The sequence below is a fragment of the Paralichthys olivaceus genome, chromosome 15 (assembly GCF_024713975.1).
Source record: "Paralichthys olivaceus isolate ysfri-2021 chromosome 15, ASM2471397v2, whole genome shotgun sequence".
Lineage (NCBI taxonomy): Eukaryota > Metazoa > Chordata > Actinopteri > Pleuronectiformes > Paralichthyidae > Paralichthys > Paralichthys olivaceus.
This window is the reverse complement of record NC_091107.1, coordinates 8,720,802-8,748,214: the sequence shown is the minus strand read 5'-3', so window position 1 is coordinate 8,748,214 and position 27,413 is coordinate 8,720,802. Positions and strand designations below refer to the sequence as shown.

Sequence of the window (27,413 nt, the reverse complement as noted above, 5' to 3'; positions counted from 1 at the left end):
CCTTGGGAGTCCTGAAGTTTGGATGTAGAGTTATCTGTTAATTTATTGACTATTTACCATTTATCAAGACATTGTCAACAGATTTGCGTAATCCCGGGACATAAAGATATGTTCGCTGCACATTTAATGATTCAGGGTCAAACTAAACAGAAATGGCGACAGGGCTTGCTGGAGGCTGCATAATGCCAATCACTTTATTATGCCTACTCTTCTGTTTATCCTGGCACACCAGGCTTCATTTCACTGCTGCCTGTAAATAATATAGTATGTCATGCCATGTTTTCTATGTTTATACGTATGTGGGCAAGCTTTTGTAGGCGCACAATGACGTTCACTACCCTGTAAATTGTGTGTGTCTTGCTTGCATCTAATCGTTGTGTGTTTGTGTCTCTGGATATGACAAGTGACCAGGGCAGCGTTTGTGTGTGTGTACACTCCCAGCAATCTGTTGGGGATGAGTGCTATGCTGGTCAGCTGGCCAGTTGTTGAGAGACAGAGAGGGAGAATGGTGCATGACTCTGATGATTAATCACCGTGTGCAACTCTCCAGGCTAATGCTTAGCAACTGCAGAGCTCCAGCTAGGCTTCAGGCTCGCCAAACTCGGCTCATCTCTAACACAAAATGAATTATTTTTCTTCTGAAACAACATAATAGGATCACCCTGCAACACTAAATTAATCTGGTACCACAATATGTAGAAAGACCACAGATACAAGGAAAACTGCAACTTGTTGTGACTTTTTTTTCACATTTGTGTTTTGTGTGCTTGCCTATGCTAAGATATAATTGCCACAATAACCTGTCCTTCACTTATATCTGCTTCGCCCTCTCTTTAAATGTTTCGTTGATTTGACCCGCAGCTATAGCCTCCACGTAAGATACTGAGGCAGATATGAGAAAATAGTAGACACAGTCTAGCTAGTATCCCTGCGTTGATATTTGTCTTGAGGGAGAATGATCACTGGGTGTGTTCTTCCACCATGCCATTGCTGTTCTAGTCTGTTCCTTTAGTCAGTGTGTGAAATCTACGTCAGTGTTTTTAAGTGCCTCTAAAAACGTTTGGTTGTTTTGGCAGCAATTGTGCCAGACATCCATTTACAATCTGTGGCAGATGAGATAGCAGAAGGACCTATTGAATGTGTTGAGCCACTGTAGACACCACGCAGTAGATACCTGCCACACCATTGTTCATATGCTTCACTGATGCAGATCTGTTTTACTGATCCCTGTAGCATTTGACTCCATGTTCATGGTGTAACAAAGTATGGTGTGAGCTTTTTCCCCCAGCTGGTTTTGCTTTTCGACTGATCTCCGCAGACACTGGCCTACAGTTTGTTGCGAGGGTGTGACCTGACCTGGTTGTTGGATAAATACTAGAGGCTAGGCCCAGATGCAACACAAAGCACTGCATAATAGGAGTGACTGTCTATACAGATTACTAACAGGTTGCTTACATGTTGACAGGCGATTTTGGTAACTCTGGTTGGGCAAGGCTCCTCAATTATCTGTCAGGCCGACGGCAGATTTCATTTTGCAGTGTTTGTGTTAGCGAGTGTTTTCTTTCAGACTTTTCAGGAGAGGTGAATTTGAAAGATTTTATTTTGACTTAGCTCACCTTACTTTTATTGACAGGATTTGCAAAGTGTCATGCTTTATTCCTCTTGTGTAATGTCAATATGTTGGTTTTAATCTGGGAACCTGAGCCCACAGTCGTCACTGTTGAGAATGCTGCACAATAGACAAACAACATCTCTCTTTAACAATGAGGTCCCCATGTAAACTGTTGCTATAGCAGCTGACCCTGGTCTTCTACAACTCTTGAAACACATGGTGACTGTCCACATTTCTCCTAAACCATGTAACAAATAAAAACAAATAGGCTATGTCATAGCAGAGTGATGCTCTTAGTATCTATATCTTTTGTCCTCAAGTGTAAATGAGGCTGTGAGACATCTCTCTTCTCAGATTTTTTATGATTCACATCTCATTATAAAAACCTGAGCTCATGGCATATGTCCTTGCTTTGATATCTTTAATCCTATATCTTTATAGTTCCGCAGTGTCTGTGATCTGATCCAAAGCTAAATATTAATAATCTGGTTTGACATTATGTGAAATGATAATGGCTGGTTTACACAATTTCTTTGACAGTGTCTCTACAAATAGTTAAGTAATTTTTTCTACACCTTAGTATCACATGAAAATGTCAAAAATATATTCTGCTTTAAGGTGACACACATCGGAGAATGACTGGAAAAAAATGAGACAGAGACAGAGGATGGAATGAGACAGTCAAACACGGGAAGTTTAGAGCACATTTAGCAAAGGGAACGACCATTAAGTTTTTCCCCCCAAGGAGCACGAGTTGAAAAATTCAGGAGCACATTATAAACTGTAGGAGTGCAATGAGAATATATCAAGTAGATTGTTTTTGCTTAAGAAAGGGATAAAAGAAAGAAGTGCTTAAAGCTGTAAAAACAGAACAGCTCTATAATAAATTATCCTTCTTAGTTCTTAACACCAGAAAGTCTGTGCAGTCATTTGAGACTTTCAGGACATCACTGGTGGTCCAGCAGCTGCTTTTTGTAAACAGGTCATCTGGCCCATTCTGAGCTCAGCCAGCGGTTCACAGCATGACTGGGATCAAATCTGTGTGCCGAAGACCCCTCCAAGCTGATCTGCATCAAGTCCTCAGTTGTTGTTTTGGCCCTTTACTCAAACAGTGGATCAAGTGATTTAAAAAAAAAAAAAAAAAAAAAAAGGACAGTCGCAGTAACTTATCAATGTTTTTGTTGAAAGAAAAAAGAAGCAGCTTGGGATGAATTTTGTAAAACTTTTTACTTGCAATTAAATGAACATTAACCATTGCAAACACCTCTTTGAGTCACAAATGAGTTTTGAGCCCTGTGGCATCAACTGTAAATGTAAATAAGCAGGGTAGAAATTCCATCATCATTGTCTGCCCTAACTGTGGCTGTGTGGGTAAGAAGGAGACCAGAAGCTTATCTATTTGTCAACCTCTTGCAGTCAGCGGCTGCATTTTTTTTTTGGTTGAGGTGGAGTCGAGTCAGAAGCCTTATCAGGGAGGCACTCGGAGTATGTGCGAGGTTGTTTGGGTAAGGGAACATGTTTTTGGTGTGCACGCATATTTTGTGTGTACACATTGGATGGGTGTGTGTGTGTGGTATGCCAGTGATGCCCTTGTTCTATTTGACAAAGCTGTCCCTCAGAAATTGGCTTGGCTCCTGTTTGTCTCACTGTTGTCTTCTATAATTCTGCCTCATTGAATGAGTGAGTTTGTTGCTCGGTGAAAAGAGGGATTGTGCTTAGAAAAAAAACATGTCACAAACCAAAGAGGACACCTCATCAAAAAATATATGTAGGCAACAAAGAAACCAAATACAACATTTTTGCTGATGCAGCAGTATCTTTTAAGCCTGTGTTTAATTTACATGGTTCACACAGAGGGTACCCGGTGGCCCCCTGGTTGTATGGAGGCTTAAGACCTCCTGCAGCGTCCGCAGGTTTGTTTCCAAACTGGCCCTGTGATGCACTTCTTCCCCAATGCCAAAAAAGTACCCCGAAAAATGGTTCCTACACCGGAGCCACAGAGATGTCGGAGGTATTGTTTTGAGTTCCTGTTTTGTGGTGTGGCAGAGTTGGTCTGAGGCCTAAACAATGAAAGCAGAACAAAGTAGAATGCCAATCAGGCGAGCACATAACTCTGCAACTCTCCTTTTAAAATCTAATCAAGCCAGACAGCATTTCACACGCTCATTGATATTAATCCTCTTAAATGTCAGAAATCTCAAAGACACGGATCTGCCCCTTTGTCTAGATTTCACATTTTCATTGTATTACTGAAGATGAGTGCTTCCTCTTCTTCTTGTGTTGGTTTGCTCCTTGGTCAGCTTTTGTTGACTGAGCCAGTGTAGATAAATGTGACTGCCCCAGTTGATCCTGTGGATCTGCTCAGTGACCAAAACATGTGATTGACTTTGACCTCGTACCGAAAATGTAAATGTGCTCCTCCTCTTTATCTCCTCTCTTCAGGAACGCACCAGGTCATTTGACAGCTTCAACATGAACACTCTGGAGAGCTCCCTGATTGACATCATGAGGGCTGAGCAGGACACCCTGAAAGGTGAGGACGTCAGCCGTCAGTCAACAACATGAAACACTAAGTACACAGTTAACAACATAAACGTGATCAGATTCAAACATCGTTATGAGCAAAACAGCACAAGATTTAACAGATCATCCACAAATGATCTATATTTTCAGACAGGAAAGAGCCAGGTATGAGTGTGTACCCCACTAGTGTATTTAGCTGTCCTTCCCTATGTTTTATATATTCAATATTATATTATTATTAACAACACTCTCCCACCATCATGGTACCCACGCATCTGGAAAAACCTGAAGATTTAGAGAGTATCCTTTAGTCATGGAAAAAATCTCAGACCTGTCCAAGATGCAATCAAATCCTACACTTTGTATGACCAGTTTTTGACCTGAATTGTCAGGAAAGACTCTTGGAAAATGTCCTGGAAAGAGCCACAAAAATGTTTTCCTAAAAACAGTGGGAACCCCTAAATATTCATCCCAACCATGTCAACTCATTTAAGGTGACTTTCAAAATTAAACTGAAGCGCCAGAATGATAATACATCCTCCAAAAATCACCCCAAACACTTTTTATAGATCATTGAGAATAATGGCAATAGACACATATTGAAATGTGAATTGAGCCTACACTAATATAAAGATAAAGATGTGGGTCACAGTTGTATCTCAGTGACCACGCACCACGTAGGAGTGTTTCACTTGAATGTGAGGTGGAAACCGCACCCACATTCACACTCGTTCACAATTTATCACCTCACGTTTGAGCAGAGGAAACACACCAGACATCTTTTTGTGTTATGATCAACAATAAGAAAGGTTATTCTGTGAAGCGCTCAGCTCACACCTCTGTCCTCCTCCTACTTCCCTTCCTAGTCTGAATTTCAAAAGAAAAACAACAAGAAGTGTTTTCTCACTTTGGCTCATTTTGAGAATCCACCTGAGCATGGTTAATGGTAGGAGTAATACAGGGCTAATGGATGCTGGGGCCTTGTGTTTAAGAGGAGACTTATGTGAGAGATGGAAGGACTCCCATCCATCTCAACTGAAGTTGTTTGGCCATCATTAGTTTCTTATGATCACAGCTGCTGAGCTTTTATATTCGAGGGATGATGGCTTTTCTCAACACAATGACTAAGTTGTTTCTGTCTAAAAAAAGAGTCTGACACAGCTGCGATATGCTTAAATGCACATTATGGTTGTTTATCCGTTAACATCACGTCAACAGAATCATTAAGATATTTACAATTACAAATGAAACATCTGTTGTGTTTGCAAGGTGCAATTTTATACCTTTCAGTTTCAAGTTTGTTTTGTTTCTAGGTGAATGTGAATCACTATTCATGGTCTCTGAAACTCTATCCAATATGGATTTAATGAGTACTGATGAGTGTCTATAGACATGTTGAGCATTTGTGCTTCATATTACAAAGCAGAGTCTGACAAAGAGAGTAATCTATTTGAAATTGAATTATAACCAACTTTGGTTATTGATTAACAGAGACAAGCCAGTGTTTGTTATTGGCTGAAAGGTGTTGGGCAACACTTGGTCAGTGGTTACCCAGAAAAAGGTTATTGAATTCAGCAAGTAGCCGCTGTTGTTTTATTGTTGAGTGTTGACAGTAATTATAGAAAGACTGACACTGACAATCAGCATTGTGACCAGTGTTAAAAGCCCTTGTTCGAGAGGGAGTAGCTTGTCGGAGTAGTTCTGGTAATGATCATTGTTTGAAAGGAAACACATTTGATTTCTCAAGGATGGGGTGTGCTGGAGATTGATTTGCTACATATTAGTTTAAGATGTCTGCCATATTTCTGAGGAGTTTCCTCTTCTAATCCTTGATAACAAGCGATGCACAGAAATGGTTTATGGTGTGGTTGTCATAATCTGTCAGCGAGCTAAAGCACCAGAAACTATTAATTTATGTGTCTGTGAGCTCAAACGCCAAAATGAAAGATCTCAAAATGGAAGAGACAATAACGTTTTCCTTTTCTCTTCTTTCTGTTTTGAACATTGAAATGTTAAATGTCTACAAATCCAAGATAATCCTCCAAACTCCTTTACTCCCCAATCTCAGTTACAGATTTGAGTACATTATTACCTGTTTAATATGCATGTATACATTTCTATGTGTTCTACAAAAAAAGGCACACACACACACACACACACACACGCACACACACACACACACACACACACACACACACACACACACACACACACACACACACACACACACACACACCAGTTTCACAACCACAATAACATGTAGAGTGAAAAGTCCGAGCACTAGACACTTCACTGTCCTATTTATTTCAGCCTAACACCCACAGAGTTCAGCCACGTCCAGCTGTGATCTAATGTTCCGCTGTCAAACATTAGTAAATCTTCCCTTAATATTAAGAGAGGAGGACTGAAGTTAACTCATGAGCCACGTTCTTTGGTATCCTAGATCCAACTGTGCCGGCACAGATTCCAGCGACTGTTAGATCTCAGAGCGTGGCACCAGGAGACAAAACACGTCTTCTCAACTGAAAGCACAAGCTTGAGGAAAAGACAGACTTCTCTGGAAGCGTTTATCTGTAACTCATGGTATCAGTTTGTCATTTTTATCTTTTCTATCACTCCTCATTTGTCTTGCCTTTTCTCCATCTTTTTCTCAGCCATCATCTCCTTCAGATTTGTTTCTAGTACAGTACCTCATTCTTTACTGCTTTCACATGATGCATCATGCCTGATCCCATTCCAGATTCCTTTTTGTCTCATAGCCTTTGGCATGCTGCAAAATATTATTCTATTTATTACTCCTTTTCAAAATTATAGTCCAGACTTGGCAGTGTAGTGTAGCTGTGACTTCAGTGAGTTCTTCCCTTTATTCCCTCACAGCTAAGTAGAAAGAAAGACATAATTAAACCACATTTTCTTTGAGCCCTGACTCCTCTCCTGGCCGACTGACTCCTGCTCTCTGTCACACACACGTACATGCACGCACACAAAAATAACAAACAAGAATCGTAACACACAGGAGCAAATTTTTGATGCACGTAAGCGATGCAAAAATGTCTCGTTCCAGTGGAACATATTGAACAAAGTGAGAGCGATGAAGCAAGGGAACGGGCGAGACAAAATGTCTACAGTAGAAGTGGCTTTGAATCGCTTCCAGCATTGTCCTGACTGACAGAAAGGATCTCTCTGTTCTGCCACCACACACACACACACACACACTCTCTCACACACACACACTCTCACACACACACACACACACACTCTCAAGCACTCACACGCCATGTGTGGTGTGTGCTTGTGCATGCATGTGCTTTAGCTGTTACTGTACATGTATGCAGCTAACAGCATGCAAATATGGTTCACTGAGCGGGCACGCACAACCCTGCAGACACCCGGGGATGTGCTGTGCTTGTGCGCCTGAACATGAAAGGCTCTCAAAATCCAATGTGTTGTGTTCTGCTCAAATGGACTTTGATTTTGGGTAGTGCACATATCAGCACATATTACTGGATTTAATTACAGAGGGAGATAAATTGGTGAATTCTACATTGCAGTCTGAAGGAATTGAGCTTATCTGTGTTATCTGGTTTTAGCTGGAATCTGTGATTTTAGCTTGATTAGGCCAAATGTGTCGGTAATGTCCATATTGTGATGACAGTGAGTTAATGTATGGAAATCTGTATTATTGTATGGTAGCTGATGGAGCCGCGGGTGGTCCGCCCTGGTTTCTGTGCTCCGTGAGTCCCAGTTCTGTATTATGCACCACATCTACTGACGACTGTGGGGCTCAATAGACAAGGTGTGGGGGAGGGGCCAGCAGATTTCCATGTGACTGAGACACTGGAATGCACCAATCACAGGGCGGTCCATACCCGTACAACAATGGTTGTACTATTTCAGCTCTTTCATCTCATTATCCCTCTGCAGCAAGCGGGCCTTGCATAACTTCCAAGCTTGTTTGGCATCATAACATGTATTTGTGTACGTGTGTGTGTGTGTGTGTGTGTACGTGTGTGTACGTGTGTGTACGTGTGTGTACGTGTGTGTACGTGTGTGTACGTGTGTGTACGTGTGTGTGTGTGTGTGTACGTGTGTGTACGTGTGTGTGTACGTGTGTGTGTGTGCGTGTGTTTGTGCGTGTGTGTTTGCGTGTGTGTTTGCGTGTGTGTGCGTGTGTGTGCGTGTGTGTGCGTGCGTGCGTGTGTGTCTGGCAAATAGCTCAATGTAAAACGTATGATTTTATGCTCAGATGAGGAGAGAGAGGCACAGATAGGGAAATGGAGGTCGATGAGAGGGAGAGGGCTTGTTGGTGTCCCACAGATGTAGCCTCTAATGAGATTGAAGTGGAAACAACATTGCACTCTCTGCTGCCACAGCCAAACACACTCTGCATTAGCACTTTTAATACATGCTTCTATATAAGCCAGTTATATAAAACTAAAATTGTGTCATTTTATTTGGAGAATATAACTTTGTGTGCAAAGTTGTTCAAAAGTCAGTTTATGGACACCAGGACATTAATAATCACAGGAGTCATCGATTTGAGCCCAACTACTTAAAAATGTCCAATATGAGCATTTCACAGACATATCAGTATATGTGTTTGTGTTTACTGAAATGAAAACATTTATTTTGGAGAGTAAACGATGCCGTAAAGATGTACATTCATGTTTAAATTGTACTTAAAAAATATACTTGATTTATTTATCTATATATGATGTATACGGCACATACATCCATCCAGATGTAAATATAGCTAGCATCTAGCATCTTATGACAGCTACAAAGAAAAGCAGCACACTAATATAGACATAATAATATATAGTCTGCTTTAATATATATATTAAAGCAAACTATACATTTGTGTAATGAAGGACTTGTATAAGTGTTTTCTTTTTATTTATAATTATTTATATTAATGATTATGGTTAAACTGTAAAATATCAAGATTAGATTATATTTACACATCATACAGGCTTTATACTGACTTCTTAAAAATCATTGCAATTTTTTTAACCTATCTGACAACATATCGGTATCTGAAATCTTTACTCCCTAATAGAATTGGCATCGGCCCCTAAAAATCCATATTGGTCGGGCTCTATTAACAAGGTCACAACCTTTTACCCAATTTGGAGCAGCCTAATTTATAGTATTACTGGGTCCATGCCTCAGACTCTTTACCTTTGATTGATGTGATTTTCATTTTATCTTCAAAAGGAGTGAAGTCAAAACTTGTATACAATGGCTTTAAGGCTTATTATTATGTCAGAACTCGTATCACATTTAGTTTTATGCTGGCTCCTTCATCTTAAATATTTGTGCTCTGTCTCCCTGTGCAGGTCGTCTTGGGTTCCCTCATCCAGGCGGAGACAACCCTCTGCCCCTAAATGGTATGTATAGTGATCTACTCACGTGGACATTGACGTTACAAATTAGAAATTAAAATCATAAATTGTGTGAAAACCTTTAATAGCTTATTTTCTGTGCAAACTCAATTAAAAATGATCAGAAATCCTTGAGCTTTATGAATTTAGTTTTAACCAACAAGCATCTTCAGTGATGACCTTTCACTTTGTTTTGTAACGTTGGTTGTGTCCTCCCCTGTCATTTGACTACTGATATTGCTTAGTCCCTGGGATGAAAGAGTAGATGGGGAGAGGATGTAGTGATTATTTTTTTTGATGCCAGCAAATAAGTAGTTGGATTTTAGCGGGGTGAGGAATAGAGCTAGAAAGAAGAATGGCCTCAGGATGGGACTCGCTGTATGTGCACTCAAACCGTCTTTGCCTGTAAATAACGTCTTATTTTGTTTTAAGAGGCGTTTGCCTTCATTTGATAGACACAGTAGAGAAGCAGACAAGAAGTATTAAGATGATGATTCATACCAGGGATGTTGTTTGAATTTGGTCTGACCACTGTGCTGCTGTATATCCCTTCATTATAGGGGTTCTGATAACCTCCACAGAGGAGGCTATGTTTTCGCCCTGGTCAGTTTGTCTATTCTTGGTTGGTTGGTTTGTCAGCAGGATTACACAAACGATTTTTCAATAAAACTTTCTTTAACATTGCGTGAAAAAAATTGGGCACGTCCAATTGAATTTAGGTAGACTGTTCGGCCTTGGTGAAGGTATGTGCCATTCTAATAGGCAAGTCTTCTGTTCTTTGATTTCTGCTTTTAAATACAATCATCTGTGCCTCTGTTAAAGCAAAATATGATGATATACAGCCCATGGAATTTGTGATCACTTACTCTTCAAACCCAGGTAGTGTTTCCTCATACGGTCAGTTTGGACTCAGTAAAAAAGCCTCTTAAATTGCATATAAATATCTCTGCCTCTCTGAAATGATTGGGAAAAAAAATTGCCAAATCCCCTCGACATGTGCTGTGGTTTCCACAAACAGCAGTTTAATATTCAGCTGCCTCCAGAGTGCCCTTGCACAATCTCATTCTCTTTATTGTTGTGTAATTGTGTTGTTGTCGCTTCTGCCTTCTGGTCTCGGGTCAGGATGTAAAACAGGAGAGGCCAGTAGTTTCTTCATAAGATTGCTGGGTCACATGGTGAGATCACATGGTCAGGAGCTGTCATCAAGCCCTGAAACAGATGGTGCCAGCGGATAGAGGGTTGTGCACACCACTCTTTCTCTCCCCTTCTCTCTCTCATAAGCATACACAGATTGCATTCCCCATTCTCTTGATCTCACTCGCTCACTCTCATTTTCTCTCACCCCCACATAGCTTTTTATCAGCTTGTTTCTTCATCTCTTCCAATCTATTTTCTCTCTCTCGCTCACTTGCACGCACACTCACACATACACACACGTCTTTTTATAGCACCCTCTGCTCTCTTTCAATCTGCTTTCCTGTCTCTTTCTGTCCGTCTCTCTCTCTCTCTCTCTCTCTCTCTCTCTCTCTCTCTCTCTCTCTCTCTTTCTTTCTCTCTTTCCAGCTCTCTTTGACCTTCTCCCCCAGAGTTAATGTCCATCTGGGTTGGAAAGTCCACGGAGGGAGCTGAGGATTATTGCTTGTGTGTACTGGCCAGTTCTTCATCCTCTCCGTGTTCTTATACGCTTTCAGCTGGGTTGATGCTTTAGTCTCTGCAGTGTCCATATTTTAATACATTTCACTTCGGGCCTGTGCAAAGAGAAATGATTTTTCAGTGAGCGTGTTAAGTAGAGTTAGTAAAAGGAGCAACTTTCTGTGTACGCATGTCACATTGAACCACATGGTGTGCTGAAAGAAGTGGTGGATGTGTGATGACATGTTTTGAGGCAGAACAAAAGAGTCGTATTTCTGTGTGAATAAAAAAAAAAAGGTCTCCAGTTTCTTGTGTTGATTCAACAAAATATTGACCTTCAGCAAGTAGGTTATGTTTTCACTCGTGTGTTTGTTTATTTGTCAGCAGGATTATGCAAAAGCTACTAAACCGATTTTACCGAACCTACTGAAGGGATGGGGCCTTCGTCTAAGAACATATTCATTTCTGGGGTGGATGAAGGAATTTTGTTTACTTTCTTTAACATTGCAAAATGGAGCATTGATCAAAATATCCATGATTTTCATGGGAATAATGCACAAATCTTGATATTACACCGTTTAGAACTATGTTACATGACAAATTATTCATTTAGGTTATCAGATAACTTATTTTTTGCATTAAGGCATTATTATAGGATAATTAAGCATGAAATGGGGAGAGATAGGTCCGGATTGGAACCAAACCAAACCTTCGGCAGCTGCAGAGACACTCCAGCCTCAGTACACCTCTTTATATTTTGACAAAAAGAACTGGACATTAGTTTAGGGTTGTTCTCCCTTGAAAGATGTATCTGCTCTACTGAGAGACATTTTAGTTACCCATATAAGGAGGTTATGTTTTAAAACAAGAACTGCTGGAAGGATGACCACAGAACTCGGCGTGGTATGAGTAAGGGAAGAACATATTAAATATTGGTGCGGATCAGAGTGCCACCCTCATTTTTGAAACACATCACTCTCTTAGTGTACAGAAAGCTGGGCACTAACTCGATCGAATGCTGCATAGATTTAGAAGATGCCATGGTTCACAACTGTTTTCCTCCAAACGCCGCCTCTGGTTGCCATGATTACAGGGCGAGCACACAGGAGCTACCTGAGGAAAGTTCAACAATCATCATGTCAAGCGACAGAGGCATAGCCTCATGTACGTGAGGGTGGCCCTCTCTTTCCTTGCTGCCTCCACTGCCTTCCTTGGCCACAGGGCTGCTGACGTGTTTACTCTGCAAACAATGGAGGCTACAACGGTCACCGCTCGCGTGCTGTCATGGATGCTTTGTGTTTAGGCTTAAGGAGAACCAAACTTTAACCCTGTGGATCGTGACATGACAACTGCTGTGTTATTACTTCTGTCAGTCTCATTAAGTTTATTGTTGAATTATAACAACTGAGTCTGCTGTTGTCAGGGTTGTGTATATTCTCTGTTTGTGCTATTTGAAGCATTAGATGCTGTCTAGTGTTTGTTCACTGAAGCAGAGGGTTATTGGTTTTACTTTTAGTCGAAATGAGTTAACTGGATACATTTCACAGATGTTTAGACATTGTTACGTACACTGCAAGGTCTTGTCCTTTCATTATAAATTGTAATTTGGCCCTGAGCGTGTTTCTATGCATGCCTCACTTTTTTACACCGTCGTGACTCTTAATTTCAGCACATTAAGACCGTCTTGAGGAACTTGGGGAATGTGTTTTCCCTTAATTTGCTCTAATAACTGGAATGCATTTTTCATCTGCAGCTATGTTGATTGAATATTTCTGTTGTGGAACTGAGGCATTAAGATCATGTCATTTTTAAGAACGCAACATAACAGTAAATGTTTTCGATCTGTGACATATTTCCTGACGGAGTTTTCAAAGAAAGTTTTCAAAGTGTCTTCTTGGTCATTTGTTTTCTCCTTGAGAAGCCTGCCTGCTGTATGTGAGGAGTTGTGTTTTGTTGGAGTTGGGAGCCTCATGGCTATTTCTTATTTGCCGGGTAGAGTTAAGGTTACTGTGCTATTTCTGTCAAGGTTATCACGGTTCAGAGCGGCCTGCTTCGGGGAACTCAGTTCAGCAAAGTCACTGCATGAGTATTTTAATCTCGGAAATCTATTTCCTATTTAATTTATTTCTGTTCTCAGTTGCCCTTTCTTGTATTCCAATGTCTTTTTATTGTTATAAAAATGATTAATTATGTTCATTACTGTCTCTATTTTATGCAGCTTTGTTATACTGAGCTGTCCTTTGTTTCTTCCAATAGTTTATTTGATCTGTTTTAATAATGAAGCAACTTTATTTTTACATTTATTTTATCTCTGTCCCTATTTGAACAGGGATTTCATTGGGTCTTGTGTTAATTCAACTCTACTCCTGTCACACTTATAAATTATGAAATATTTTCAAGATGAATATTTTGGTGGCTTATATCCAGTAGTTTGTAATGTCTCCGTGTTGCAGTTCTTTCTCAATGATACAGATATTAGCATACTGTAATAAAACTACAAGACCAACGTTGAACTGATCACTGATAAACAAACTCTCCAGTCAGAATTTATCACAGTACACTTGGCTTGGCTGTAAGAAAGACCGTGGATAGCTACTGTCTCTTGCCATGTTTGCATGATAACGTAGCGTATCAAGGATTATCTTCAATTATAGGCAGTTGTAAGTATTTCCGGGACTCCGATATGCCTTCATATCTTTCCTTCTTGACATGGGTCTTAAAAAACTTTTCAAAGGCTTAGATTTAACTCATTGAAATATGCCGGAACCTTGGTGAGAAGCATGAGATAGAACTATTTTGTTGACACATTCAAACTGCAAGTAATTCACTGAAATGTCCCTAAAGCAGAAACTGTATGTCAACTTTATGCTCTACTCAGTAAAGCAATATGTTGACAGTCACACAGGATGATAATAATTCACAGCTGACTAGTAGAATAGAGGACAGGCAGGCAACGGATCATCCCTCAGCTGTTATGAACCATGTGACGCTTTTATTGGGGGTATAGTGTATAAAACATCTTTTAATAACCATCCTCTCCTTTGGTTTGTCCTTATTCCACATGCAGCCAGGAATTATAGCAGGAGACGAGGTAACATATGAGCATGGATATGTTATGCCACTTTTTCAGCATAAATTCTTGATATTTTGACTTATTTTGTCATGTTGAAAATGTTGTGCTGTTTATGATTTTCTTGGTTACCGGGCATTGGTTTGCTGCTCATATATATTTGAATGGCCCTGTGCTTTGTTATTGTACAGTGAAGTGACGTTTGTCTGCATGATTGTGCCGAGCCTTGTCACAATGTTGTGAAACGATATTTTGCATATTTCATCCTTTGAATTTGTCTTTCTCGTTCAGCTTAAATCTCAATCTTGTCACACACACAATTCTTTTAATTCAATGCAAGTTGTTGCTGTCCCATTTGGCTGAAAGTTAATGAGGCACACAACGTGTAGTTGGTGATTTAGACACACATGGCCAACTGAACACACTCACACACATCACGTACTGTAAGCTGAGGCTAACTCCCTTGCATAAATCTTTATAAAGCAGCTCAGAGTGGGTTGGTTGGGAGCAGGAACAGGCCAGGGAGGGCTTAAGTTCTCCAACACACACACACACACACACACACACACGCACACACACACGCACACACAAACATGCACACACAAACATGCACACACAAACATGCACACACAAACATGCACACAGTCCACTGTGAAACTATTCACACTGCCTCACTGAGTGACTACTGTGTTTGTCCAGTTCTCCAGGGACAGCACAGTTGCTGCGGCCATGTGTGAGTCATGTCACCAAATTAAGAATCAAGACATTTAGTCAGAAAAACACACATGACATTCTCTGCTCTTATTACTTTTAGTTTTTTTAAATCGATGTGATTACTTTTGATATGATTCTTAATACAAACTGTAAATTCTCCATGCTACAGAAGTGGAATTTGAAGATGTCACAGAGCGATAGAAATATTTATGTTATGGTTTTAAAGCCACACAGTGCTAAAGGACACTGACAAAATGCTTGATGTTTAAATACGGCCCCAACAATATGCATTACACAATTTGATTTATGTGATTAATTTTATTGTTGTTCACAAATCTAAAAGAAATGCTTTGCCTCTTATCCTTCCACCTATCTCTGGGTGACAAAAAGTAAAAATAAAGTGTGATTGCACAGGTATTGTTGCTGCCCCACTGTTACCATGACAACGCCGACCCCACCATTACCTCAGGATATAAACCTCTCCTGCTCTCCTACATTCTCTCTAGGCCACTCCTCTCTCTTCCCCATGGAGGATGGCTTCCCCGATGATGAGCGTGGTGATCAGGGCCTCGCCGGCCTCGGATCCCCACACTGCTTTCCGCATCAGAACGGCGAGCGCGTCGAACGCTACTCACGCAAGGTCTTTGTCGGAGGACTGCCCCCAGATATAGATGAAGGTAAAGTAAACTACAACCGAACATATTTCATTTATATGCCATATTAGTCCATATTGACAACGATTTTAACATTTAGAGATTGGGAGAGGAAGGTACAATATAAGACACCATCTTGATAGCGTCTTAGTGTATATTGAATATAATCTTGAGGCAGGACTTTGCCTTTAAATCTTCTACCGTGCTTCCTTTTAAAAACCTGCCTGTGATTATTTCAGATGAGATTACAGCCAGTTTCCGGCGTTTTGGACACCTGTTTGTGGACTGGCCTCACAAAGCTGAGAGCAAATCCTATTTTCCACCCAAAGGTATGTGATATCATAAAACAAAAGATTGTCAGAGCTTCTTCATAGCGTGCTGTACTGTTGTAATTAACCAACATAAATACACAAGTCTGTGTTGCAAACTGACAGAACATTTTCCTTCATGGGTGGAAGAAAGGCAGATATGTTGGATTATATGCCATTATCAACATGTGTGCATCTATTCAGTTCTGTCGTCAGGCTGTTATCTGGAGCATTTGTTAACTGAATCTGGTTTGTCTGTTTGTAAAAGCTTATGGCCTCATTCTGTGAATGCAGAACGTCATGATACGACACCAGTCAAAGTAATCAGTGCACAGATATCATGGTTCTTCTGGTCCCTGGCAGCAGGAATAACCCTCCTGTATTTTATCTGTAGGCTATGCCTTCCTGCTGTTCCAGGATGAGAGCTCAGTGCAGGCTTTGATCGATGCCTGCATCGAGGAGGACGGCAAGCTGTACCTCTGTGTGTCCAGCCCCACCATCAAAGACAAGCCGGTTAGTGGAAACACACACACTCTCACATCTCTGGCTATTCCCACTGAACTCTGTGAAACTTGTGGTCACGACTTTTACTCTACTTCAGTGCTGTTCATTTCTAGAGCTGAAACCTGTGGGTTGTGTGTGTGTGTGACAGGTCCAGATCCGCCCGTGGAACCTGAACGACAGCGATTTTGTCATGGATGGATCTCAGCCTCTGGACCCGAGGAAAACCATCTTTGTGGGAGGTGTCCCTCGTCCGCTCCGAGCAGGTATCCTTCACTTTTATGTTTTTTTACACTAGACTCCACTGAGTGAATTAACAGCAAATGTGTTTATAATGACAACAGGTTTGAAGTATAATGTGGATATGGGCGGAATTCTGTGTCTTTCTTTTTTCAGCTACATAAGACCTTAAAATGTTCTCACTTATTTTCAGTCCCCCTTTCCATACATTTCTACTTTTTTACACTTTTGCAAACAGTATGTTTATACACAAAGAATATATTTGCTCATCCAGTTTTAAATGTCTTTTTAATTTTTTTCTCCTGTGCAGTGGAGCTGGCCATGATCATGGACCGCCTGTACGGTGGAGTTTGCTACGCTGGCATCGACACAGACCCTGAGCTGAAGTACCCCAAGGGAGCGGGGCGGGTCGCCTTCTCTAATCAGCAGAGCTACATTGCTGCTATCAGCGCTCGCTTTGTACAGCTGCAGCATGGAGAAATCGATAAACGGGTGAGTGGAAAGAAAAGAGAGCTCAGTGTTTTTCGGTCTCTCCTTCTCAGTTCCCACACTGTTTCTATCAAATTACAGAATTGAATGTCTCTCCCCCTTATTTATTTTTTATCAAAGCTATTTACAGTACAAGTTAGGCTGTGAGCACACATGAGAACAACGCACAGTGTTGTTAGTGGCACAGAATAACTAAGTTAAATATAGTAGGATGGGATTTGGGAATCGTGCTGAATTTGGTCTCCAGCAACATATTTTTTTTTACAGAAGACATGTTGAGCAAAGCTCTTCCAATACGAACAACATTGAGCTGAAGCTGCTGAATGGAATTTATCCATCCTCCATTAAATAATTTACACCTGTGCTTTTCTTGCACATCAAAATGTCCTCTGTCAAAATGTCCATGCACTCCGCCTCCCTCACTGGTTTGCTGCATGTACTGACCTTGCAGTCACACACAAAGTACACTCGTTATGTATGTGCCCTTGCAAGCTAATGCTAACAATGACTTACGACGCACTCCTGTCAGCAGCCGAGGAATTTAAGTAATATGTGCAGGTGTGTTGGACATCTTACAGTGGCCTCTAACCGACACAAATATTGTTCACATTAGCACAAGACGACATTGAGCGTGATAATAGGAATATGCTGCTTGAATTATTTACTTAATTCATGTGCTAATGTGTTGGACTGGACGTCTTGTCACATTCTCTTAACCCAGCTATTGTTATATTGCAGTTTTCTATGTTTCTGGGAATAAAAAAGAAAACATATACTTGTTAAACTTCCCAAACAAAATGGTTTTGGAGATAGATTTTCTACCTCCAGGCAGCCATCTGTTTCATTTCCTCATTTCCTCATTTGTTTTCTGTACATATGCTGAACAACATCTTGAGACATGGAATAGAAGAACTGCAGGATACAGAAAGAAAATAACATGGCTGATGAAATAACTCTCTCCTGATTACAGGTGGAAGTGAAGCCATACGTGCTGGATGACCAGCTGTGCGACGAGTGCCAGGGAACTCGCTGCGGCGGGAAGTTTGCACCGTTCTTCTGCGCCAACGTCACCTGTCTGCAGTACTACTGCGAGTACTGCTGGGCGGCCATCCACTCGCGCGCCGGACGGGAGTTTCACAAACCCCTGGTGAAGGAGGGGGGCGACCGACCCCGTCACATCTCCTTCCGCTGGAACTGAGCAGACGACGGAGAGGCAACAGGGGAGCAGGAGGGCAGGTAGTGCAGGAGTCGCAAATCATTGTACAAATAAATGCACTTTTCTGTTGCTGGTTCCTTTTTGCTCTAATTTCACCAAACCTGTTTTTTTTTTCTCATTTCTCTTTTTTAAGTTAATATATATCTATATTTTGAAGATAGAAAAGAAAAACTGGAATTATATCCAAATATGTCCAGCAAGGAAAAAAGATGTGTAACATCATTTTATTTTTGCGTTTGATTTTTGAAATATTTTTATTAGTTCTAAAAAAATTCATATATAGGAAGGTTTGAGGTGTGAAATGGTACTCTGCTATTCAATTGGATTTTTGTTCCTAAACTATGTATTTGATTTTGATACAAGATGTCCCGAAACAAATCCTCTTCATGTGACATTTGGTTCTTTTGTAGCAGAGCTGTTGCTTTTTGTTTTGTATTGAGTCTCCGAAGCAGCATCTCATTGGTTTGATTTCTGAGAGGTGCGTTTAAGTTTTCTATTGATGCAAGAGGCTCCAGAGCAAATGTGAATTGAAAAAGGTGTTGCTAAAGAAGAGTGCACTTATTTCCAGTTTTTGAGAGTGCAGATACACTTTATGAGACCCTTAGTTGTTAACCAAAGCTGAATCTTTAATTAACTTTGAAAACACAGAGGGCCCACTGCAGAAAAAGAAATCCATTTGTTTTCTCTCTCCCAAATCAAAACGTTATAAACCTCTTTTTTTTATGATTTCCAAGTCCATACAGATGTTTTGATGTTACTTGAAAAATCGCAACAAAATTTTAGCAACACATATTTGGGTATTGATCTCCATTTTGACATGCAAAAACTAATACCTCAAACTCAGCTGCTAATGTGCCGAATACAGGTTAAGAAAGAGAACGAAAGAAGGAATGAATGAAAGAAAGAAAGCGAGCATTATCACCTGCTGCTGTTCTGCTTTCCTCACAAGCGTAATCACAGGGAAGTGACGCAACAGGCAGTGTGACATGACTGGTACCGTTTTGTACTCACTTGCTTCATCACCTCCTTATTTTTGTAATCAAACCCAGGGTTGTGCGAGGGACTGAGCAGAGCATCGTACAGTATCCAGTGTATTAGGGGAATGTATGGAGTAGTGAGGCTACAGGAGAAGACAGGCTAACTGGTAAACAGATAAATCCAGCCCCACTCCCCCTCCTCATGTCTGCCTGTGGCCTCTGCTGCTAAGCTAGCAGCTAACAGAAGGTAGGGCCTCGTTCGTGGATCAAAACCCACTTTCTGTGTCTGTACACAGCAGAGCTCGGACACCGATCTTTCAGGACTGAGGTTAAGGTAACTCCTCGAGAAGGCCGGTCAAGTGGCCGCCGTTTTATTGCAGTTTTCACGGGGGGGGGCCAAACGGTCTCCTTTCATTATTTTTCTTTTTTTATCCATTTGTGCAATTCTCCCAAGTCTTTGACAAAAAAAACATTCTAGTGTGCATCCAACAGTCAGCTACATTTAACGAAAGAAGCAATTTAAACTGATTTCCAAATAGTCGGCACACATTTGAGTCATGGAGGGTTGTGGCCTTTTGGGGTGAACCCTCTGTCCTTTCTCCTGCCAAGTTAGTCCAACTCAGCATCCAGTGTTTTTGAAGCATAAATGAAGATAGTCTCTGCAGTGTGCTCTGCTACTACACACTCGTGACCCACATTCAGTCCGCTCCTGATAACTATGTTGCAGGTCCAGTCAGTTGTACCCAGTGGCTTTTTGGGAACCAAAGATGGCTGTGCAGTAGTGGCGTCATACCGTAGCTCATTTCTTATCTCGATTTTTACTTTTTATTTTCTTCTTCATTTCCTCCGGGAGGTTTTTCATATAAACCTTTTCAAAAAATATGTCACTTCTACCCAGTTTTACTTCACTGTCAAGCCCTGATGAAATCCAGCAAACCAAAGATTGGCCTTGGAGCATGATATATTTATATACATATATATATATACACAGTATATATGTATTTGACAGTGCAGACAAAACCCATTAGAACAACACACAGGGCTTGCAGACACACACACACACAAGGCCTCACACCCTCCATAGGTTTCAAAAAGATCTGCATGTTTGGGAAAATTCAACATCAAGTGCACATTCACGCAGCGAAAGTAAAACCAACCCTCACATTTGTTTGACACGTCACTCAGTGGCATCCTACTAGCCGAGCATTTAAATATGTCAGGGAGTCAGTACAGAAACTTGATAATACACACTAGTGAGAATCCTCATATCGGCGTGGTGTCGTCGCACCAGTTTTGCACCCTGGACATTAGTTTTGTGGGTGTGGTGGGTGAGCATTTTAGAAGTTAAAACACTTTGTGAAGAATTTGCTGTTAAATGAGATGAAAAAAAAGATTATTTTATACATGGCCTGCTGATTTTTGGTACAGTGTTTTCTAGCTAAATTATTTTGTCATGCACATATAAACATTTATTATGCACTACTTTTCTAAATATTTTTTCTTTTTCCAACAGTCATTTTAGGCACATTTTTCACAAATGGGGAAACTCCTTTTTGCAATACCTCAATTTTTCACATTGTGAAAGGTAGCTTTTGTACTTTTGTTACTGAGAGATCTGCATATATGGAAATGTTCATTTTAAGAAAAAAAAAAAGTTGAGTGATTTCAATATATATTATTTTCAATTATGCTTTTTATACATTTCAGTGCTGAGGAATCTTTACAACTAAGTGCGCACTTGTGTTGATGCGACTTCAGATCTGCAGAGGAGAGACCAAAGTGTATCGCTGTCTTGGTCTTAGCTTTTCGTACGCTAGATGTTTCCAGTCAATCTGGTCAATAACAGCATGGCGAGAAATATATAAAGGAAAAAAAAACAAGTTGTAATTTGAAATTGATGTTAATGTCTCTAAACATGGCTATACTAGTTGGAAATGGTAACTTCTGTCTTGGTTTCCTCTCCATAGATGGAGCATAACTTATTATAAGGAGAATGCAAATTCGGTTCACGCTTAACGCTGAATCTCGTATCACAAGGATGGATGTTTGGTGTTTAGATATTTTAATATTTGAAAAAAAAGTATATATATATATATATATTCTTGAACTTGCCAACTAGCACCTATTGTAATCCGTAGCATGCATGACAAAAAAAAGAGAAAATGACAAGTACATGAATTAGCTATTAAAATTAATTGTTGTGGTGTGCACCAAATGTTTCTCAACTATTAAGTTGTTAAGGACACCCCACCCGATCCCACTCTCACCTCACCTCACCCTCGTCCCCAGCCGACCCACTCGACCCCTGCTCCTTTTCGACACATGTTGATCTACCCCTCCCCCCCAATCGCAGACCTCTGCAGGATGCACATGACAAGAGATAAGATATAAGACGAGAAACAAGACAGAATCTCACTTTAAATCGATTTTTTTGGGAGTGCATGACTTTGAGCATCCTTATAAGAACACTGTTTAAAAGACTTGAGAACCCATCCCCGCTGTCTGTCGAGGCGATCTTATATAGACCTATCTGGAGGAAGGGGAGCTTAAAGACTTGAATGTGGTAAATGTTGCAAGTTAACTTCAAGTTGTTATGTGCAATACTTCTTTTAAACCTTTTTCCAGATAAAGACTCTTTGCAATGTAATTCTTTAATGCCATTTTTAATTGCAGACATTTAATTAAAGAAGATGTTAATATGTTTTTCACAGTCATTTTCTACTGTTATTGTAATCCTTTTCATGCTGGTGTTTGTAAAAAAGAAAAGAAATCAAACTATTTGTACTAATATAAATAATTGAAGTTATTTTTAAAACATTAAAAGGTTTTGTGCTCATTTGCTTATTTTGTTTATTTTAAGCTACTGTGATTGATTGCATTGTAATTATTAGGTCAACAATGTATTTAGCTGTTTATTGGTATATTTTTAATTGGAATGTATAATTGATTTTTATAATTTTGATCAGATTTTTGTTATATTTTTGAGGTGAAGCTTTTAATATGTTAAAGTGTCTAGTTTTTACTAATTGCTATATTGTGCTCCACAATATATGGTTCACATTTTCTGAAGGAAAATAAATATTTAAATATTTGTCTGTTGTTACTTAATGGCAAGATTTCAATAGTTTTTAACTGTGTATGGGAAGGTTGTTGTATTTATTAATAGCATTTTTTTACTTAAGATATCACCTTAATTTTTATTGTCATTTCACTTTATAAGTTCCTATTTTTGTATTTTCATTTCTAATTAAGTTATGTAATACGGATATGTCCATATTTCTAGGAGTTGGTCTGTAGAAGTGCTAGTGAAACGAAAAAGAAAAATCTAATGTTATTTAATTGTTTGCAGCCAACTATTTATAACAGTATGCATAATTTTTAAATATTTGTAATGTGAAATGTTGAATGAAATAAATCTTAACTGTGATGAAAACATGTGCTTGTTGTGCTTTTTTATTTTCTAACTGCGACCTGACCCAGCCATGTTTTCCTGTGTTGTAATGTGTATGATTAACGTATGAATGAGCTGTTGAGGCATTGACACAAATCTAAGTGCTCACGCACACGTGCTCAAACACGTATGCGTCGGAGGTTGGGGTGAATGTAGTGATGTCATGTGGTGCAGAACTGAATTGTTGCTTGAGGAAGTTTCAGCAAAGCTCAAAGCAACAACCAAACAAATCACGTTTATACAAATGCCTAAGCACAGCCACGTTGTACCACTAGAGGTCAGCAAAAACAAAGCTGGTGAAAAGTTGTTCTCTAAAACTAAATCAAATCCAGTTTAAACTTCATATCCAATAATATTAATTCTGATTTCATTCTTCACTTTAGAATTGTTGTTATTACGATAATAATTATCAGAAATAGAAAAATTATCTGACCTTGCAACATCTTTCTATGCAGTTTACACTCATGTAAATATGTGTGCAGCCCACTCACTGGGGTACAACAGTAAATCAATAAACGATAACCAGACATGTAAGCTGTCATTCAAAGTAAGAGTGCAGACAGGGTCATGTGATGTTTTCTCCTATTCCAGGAAAAACTGAACAAACTGACTAAGGGCTCAGTAGCGCCACCTCCTGGATACATCTTGCACTGTGAGGGATATTTGTTTTATGTTCTCTCAAAGAAGATGAAGAAGAAATCTTGATTTTTGGCTTCTTCTGCAAACATCTGAGATCCGACAGGCAAATGAACATTTGTGTTCCAACACATTTGTGTGTTTGTTTTAAACTGTGTCTAATGTTTATCTTTCTTTACACAAGTTTTTGACTCAAGTTTACTTCTGAGGAAAAAAAAAATATATATATACATATATTTATATTTATATATATATATATACTGTACACATATATTATACAGTCCATCACTGTTAAATCGCAGCCTACTGGATGCGTGTTACTAATTAAACCGGCAGATGGCGCTGTAGCACCAAAGAGTTGTTTTGATTGCCATGTGTTTCAAGCTGCTTTCAAGTACCGTGGGAAACATCGATTGTCTGACTTGTTAACTCATGGAAAAACGTTTCGGGTGTGAAGTTCAACACATTTGCTGAGCCAGAAATTAAAGATGAATAAGAGGAAACTGATCCGTTTTTATTATGGGCTGTTGAGGATTAAATTTACTCATGTAACTCAAAGTTACATTTGAGAAGCAACTCAGAAATGTGTGAGTATCTTCTATCTTTAAAATCACACAGTTATACAATTATAAAAACTGTAAACAGGTGAAAATAGGCATCGACAACGGCATCATTCCCCCTAGTGGCGGCTGCAGCTGCTGGGTGTAGCCGGGCAGCACAGAGGAGGAGGCTGTGGTGGGATTAGGGGGTTGGGCTGCCTGCTGGTCGGAAACCTGCCGCCACACTCCCAGTCTGTCTCCGCCGGAGCAGCTTCGCCTTCCCGCAGCATCAGCACCAGCATCAGCACCAGCACCAGACTCCAGCATCCTCTCCTCCAGCTGCACACACAAACACACAAACACACGAACACACACACATACACATACACACACACACACACTGCCGCAGCGCACAGCAAGCAGACGGACAAGGACGAGCCTCTGTGAGTAACTACTTTTAATCAATCTCTATAAAATGAATCAGTCGTTCCTCAGTGTGATTGATTTAGTTGCCGTTGAAGAAGATTGTTGTTTTGGTTTGATTGCGAATAAAATGTGTTTTTTGAAGTGTTTTCCTTCTCTAATCAGTCTACAGTTTACCAAAACAGAAATTTTACAACATATATATTGTGTTTGCTGTACAGTTTGAGGCTAAAAATCATGATTTAAAAAATCATACTAGGTATTTTTAGTCTTTAGGTCTGTCAGGTTTATGGCTCTGAGGTAAAATCCTTTTTTTTCCAAACACCCCCTCTGTTCAGGAGCAGCCTTCAGGGAAATAAGGGAGGATATATAAGGCCAGTGAAAGATGGTGAAACTGGGGAGTAATCTTCAAGACAAAGGGGCCAAACCTGTGAGCGTGGAGGACGGCTTTCAGAATGTCCCCCTCATCGCTCCACTGGACGTTGGCAGCCTCCAGAGCCAAGCACCTGACAAGGTGAGAGACCAGAGAGAGAGAGAGAGTTCACCTGTGTTTGTACAATGTGTCTGCAGCTCTACATCTTCCTCTGTTACTGTTTACTCAGTGTTGTCGACCCACACCATCCTCACACCCTTTTATGAAGAATAACACCCCCCACCCCTAACACACACACACACACACACACACACTTTGAGTCATTCACACACTCATTCGTCTCCGCCGTCCCCCAGCCGCGTCCTTTGTTTTCCTGCTGAGATTAGGAGACAGATTTGGTGCCAGACAGGCTGTCATTTATCATGTCGACATCCCATAGTAAGTGCACCGCCGCACGTTAATCCAGTTACCATGGTGGCTCTGCAACATGCAGAGCTGACTGGTGTTTCCATGGGCTCGGGACAGAGAGCTGCTCTAATTGCTCATTATGAAAATTAATGGATTCGGAAAATAGGCTCACTGATGCTCTGCATGTGCACATATGGAAGCTCTATTGTTCACTCACTGGGTGACAGTGTTTGGCTGGTTTCATAGTTTGATGAATTTACATCCATATTTCTACTCTGAGCTCCTGATTGATTATTGTAGGAAAAAGAATCATCACATTATTGCACAGGTTAGTTGGTTCTCATAATAAAACAATAATTGAGCCAGGTTGCTCAGCCTAGACTCTAACAGGACAGTGGATCCTATGAGATCCTGCAGGTCACAGTGTTTTTACCCTCACTGTTAGCTTTTAGTTAAACTTGATTAATTAAAAATAAAATGTTTGTTTGAGAACATGTAAGCGATTACTTGAGATTTGCTGTTGGCAAGAAGAAATGCCGACCAGAATAAAAAACCTCACATCATCAAAGCCACCATGACATTGCTGAAATGATCTATTCATTGATTAATGGACCATCAGCTTCTTAAATTTGAAGATTCGCTGCTCTTTTCCAATTTAAAGGAACGTTTTGACATATTAAGAATATGTTTCTTTCACCTTCTTGTAGCTGAGAAGCTTCATATCTGATCAGTAAATATTAGGCTGTCAGCTGACTGTTTCCTCCTGTGGCCCCTTCTTTACAGTGTGTATGCTATGCTAAGCTAACTGGATGGAGGTCGGGGTCTGATATTTACCTCTTTTCTGACAAACAACAATCAATCACTAGATCCAAACTATTACTTACAGAGTAATTCATAATGAAAAGAATAGTTAGTTGCAACCCTGCATCACTATAATTCCCTGAAAAAAACAAGAACTACAACACATAAGTAAAGATGTAATACTGCAGGACTTTTTAATTACAGCAAAGATCAAAGTATAAAAGGCTTTTAAATCATTGAGCCTTTACGAAGCACAGCGGAGCAGGGCCACATTCTCTGTGTGATGGACACCAACTGTAAATTTGGAGTGAAGTGGTTTTATTGTCGAGGGTTCACAGTGAAGTCTCCGAATAATTCTAGAAATGCTCGTTCTCTGCAAAAACACACAGAACATTCTGAACGCTCACTGTTATTATTCTGCTGACAGACGCACAGTCGCTTTCTGTCTCACAGACCTGTTAAGTGGGGAGACTTGTCATTCATCGCGCACACACACAATTCACATTGTAGCTTGCATTTTTAAGGAGTGTGTGTTGTGTCCAATGCAGGCATATGAGTGTTTGTGTGTGTGTGTGCGTGTGTGTGTGTGTGATGTATGTACGACAGGTCAGCAGCAGTTTGTGACATGACATTCATAGAGTTGTCAGTCATTTTACACTGATTAAATCAGTCCCAGAAGACTCAAGAACAAACAAAGACACACACACACACACACACACACACATCAGGTGGTGGATCAGGTGTGTGCTGTGGTTTCTACTGATAACCTGATAGAGTATAAACTTAAGGCCGTAGTAAATACAATTCATTTGTTCAGCACTTTTTACAGATACAAGTCACGGTGCTTTCACAGAACTCAAAACTCACAATAAAAATAAAATACAATAAAACACCGACCTGGTGTAAACAGATCACCTCAGTGCTTGTCTGAACAGATTCGTCTTTATCTGCCTTTTAAAAGATTATGGAGGCAGAGCAACAGAGTTGAGGTGTCACAGCCTCATAAGATCCAACACCGCGGGTATTTGAGCGTGAGCGTGGGACGGACTCGGAGTTTAGCTGATCTGACCTGAGAAATCGAGCTGATCAGCGAGGATGGAATAAATCAGCCATGTACACAGGAGCCTCTAAAGTGTTCTGCAGTGAAGAATGAGACTTTTAACCTGGATCTTAAATGTAACAGAGGCGGTGAGGAGATGTGAGTAGAGGGGTTAATGTGAGACTGTCTATCTGACCTAGAATTTAAAGTGATGCCCTCAGGCCGCTGGTTGTAAACTGAATCAGAATAAGAACTCATCTTCCCATCCTCCACCAGGTCACTGCATTGCTTTTAGCTGCCCCCATTTCACATGTGAAGAAGATCATGTTTTTAGTTTTCTGTTGGAGCTTTAAGGTTTGTTAACTAGCAAATATCCCACCACAACGAACATCGGTTGGTCTGGGAGGATGCAGTGATGACTGGG

General features: G+C 40.2%; 2 protein-coding genes across 3 annotated transcripts in view; both read left to right on the top strand.

The window, feature by feature from the left end:
- The window catches only part of cpeb4b (cytoplasmic polyadenylation element binding protein 4b), a 31,015-nt gene extending 8,261 nt beyond the window's left edge, over positions 1 to 22,754 (top strand). The window contains exons 3-11 of one of the 2 annotated variants that reach the window (XM_020097163.2): positions 4,055 to 4,145; positions 9,475 to 9,525; positions 14,219 to 14,242; positions 15,442 to 15,612; positions 15,828 to 15,917; positions 16,291 to 16,409; positions 16,549 to 16,663; positions 16,948 to 17,129; positions 18,097 to 22,754. In XM_020097163.2, the coding sequence (XP_019952722.1) occupies positions 4,055 to 4,145; positions 9,475 to 9,525; positions 14,219 to 14,242; positions 15,442 to 15,612; positions 15,828 to 15,917; positions 16,291 to 16,409; positions 16,549 to 16,663; positions 16,948 to 17,129; positions 18,097 to 18,324 (1,071 nt within the window). In that variant the 3' untranslated portion in view covers positions 18,325 to 22,754. The remainder of the gene's footprint in view (positions 1 to 4,054; positions 4,146 to 9,474; positions 9,526 to 14,218; positions 14,243 to 15,441; positions 15,613 to 15,827; positions 15,918 to 16,290; positions 16,410 to 16,548; positions 16,664 to 16,947; positions 17,130 to 18,096) is intronic. The other variant, XM_020097164.2, reaches the window with a different exon arrangement.
- Positions 22,755 to 24,116: 1,362 nt separating this feature from the next.
- The window catches only part of nsg2 (neuronal vesicle trafficking associated 2), a 31,879-nt gene continuing 28,582 nt past the window's right edge, over positions 24,117 to 27,413 (top strand). Inside the window, exons 1-2 of the mRNA XM_020097166.2 lie at positions 24,117 to 24,388; positions 24,707 to 24,882. Of these exons, the coding sequence (XP_019952725.1) occupies positions 24,754 to 24,882 (129 nt within the window). The 5' untranslated portion in view covers positions 24,117 to 24,388; positions 24,707 to 24,753. The remainder of the gene's footprint in view (positions 24,389 to 24,706; positions 24,883 to 27,413) is intronic.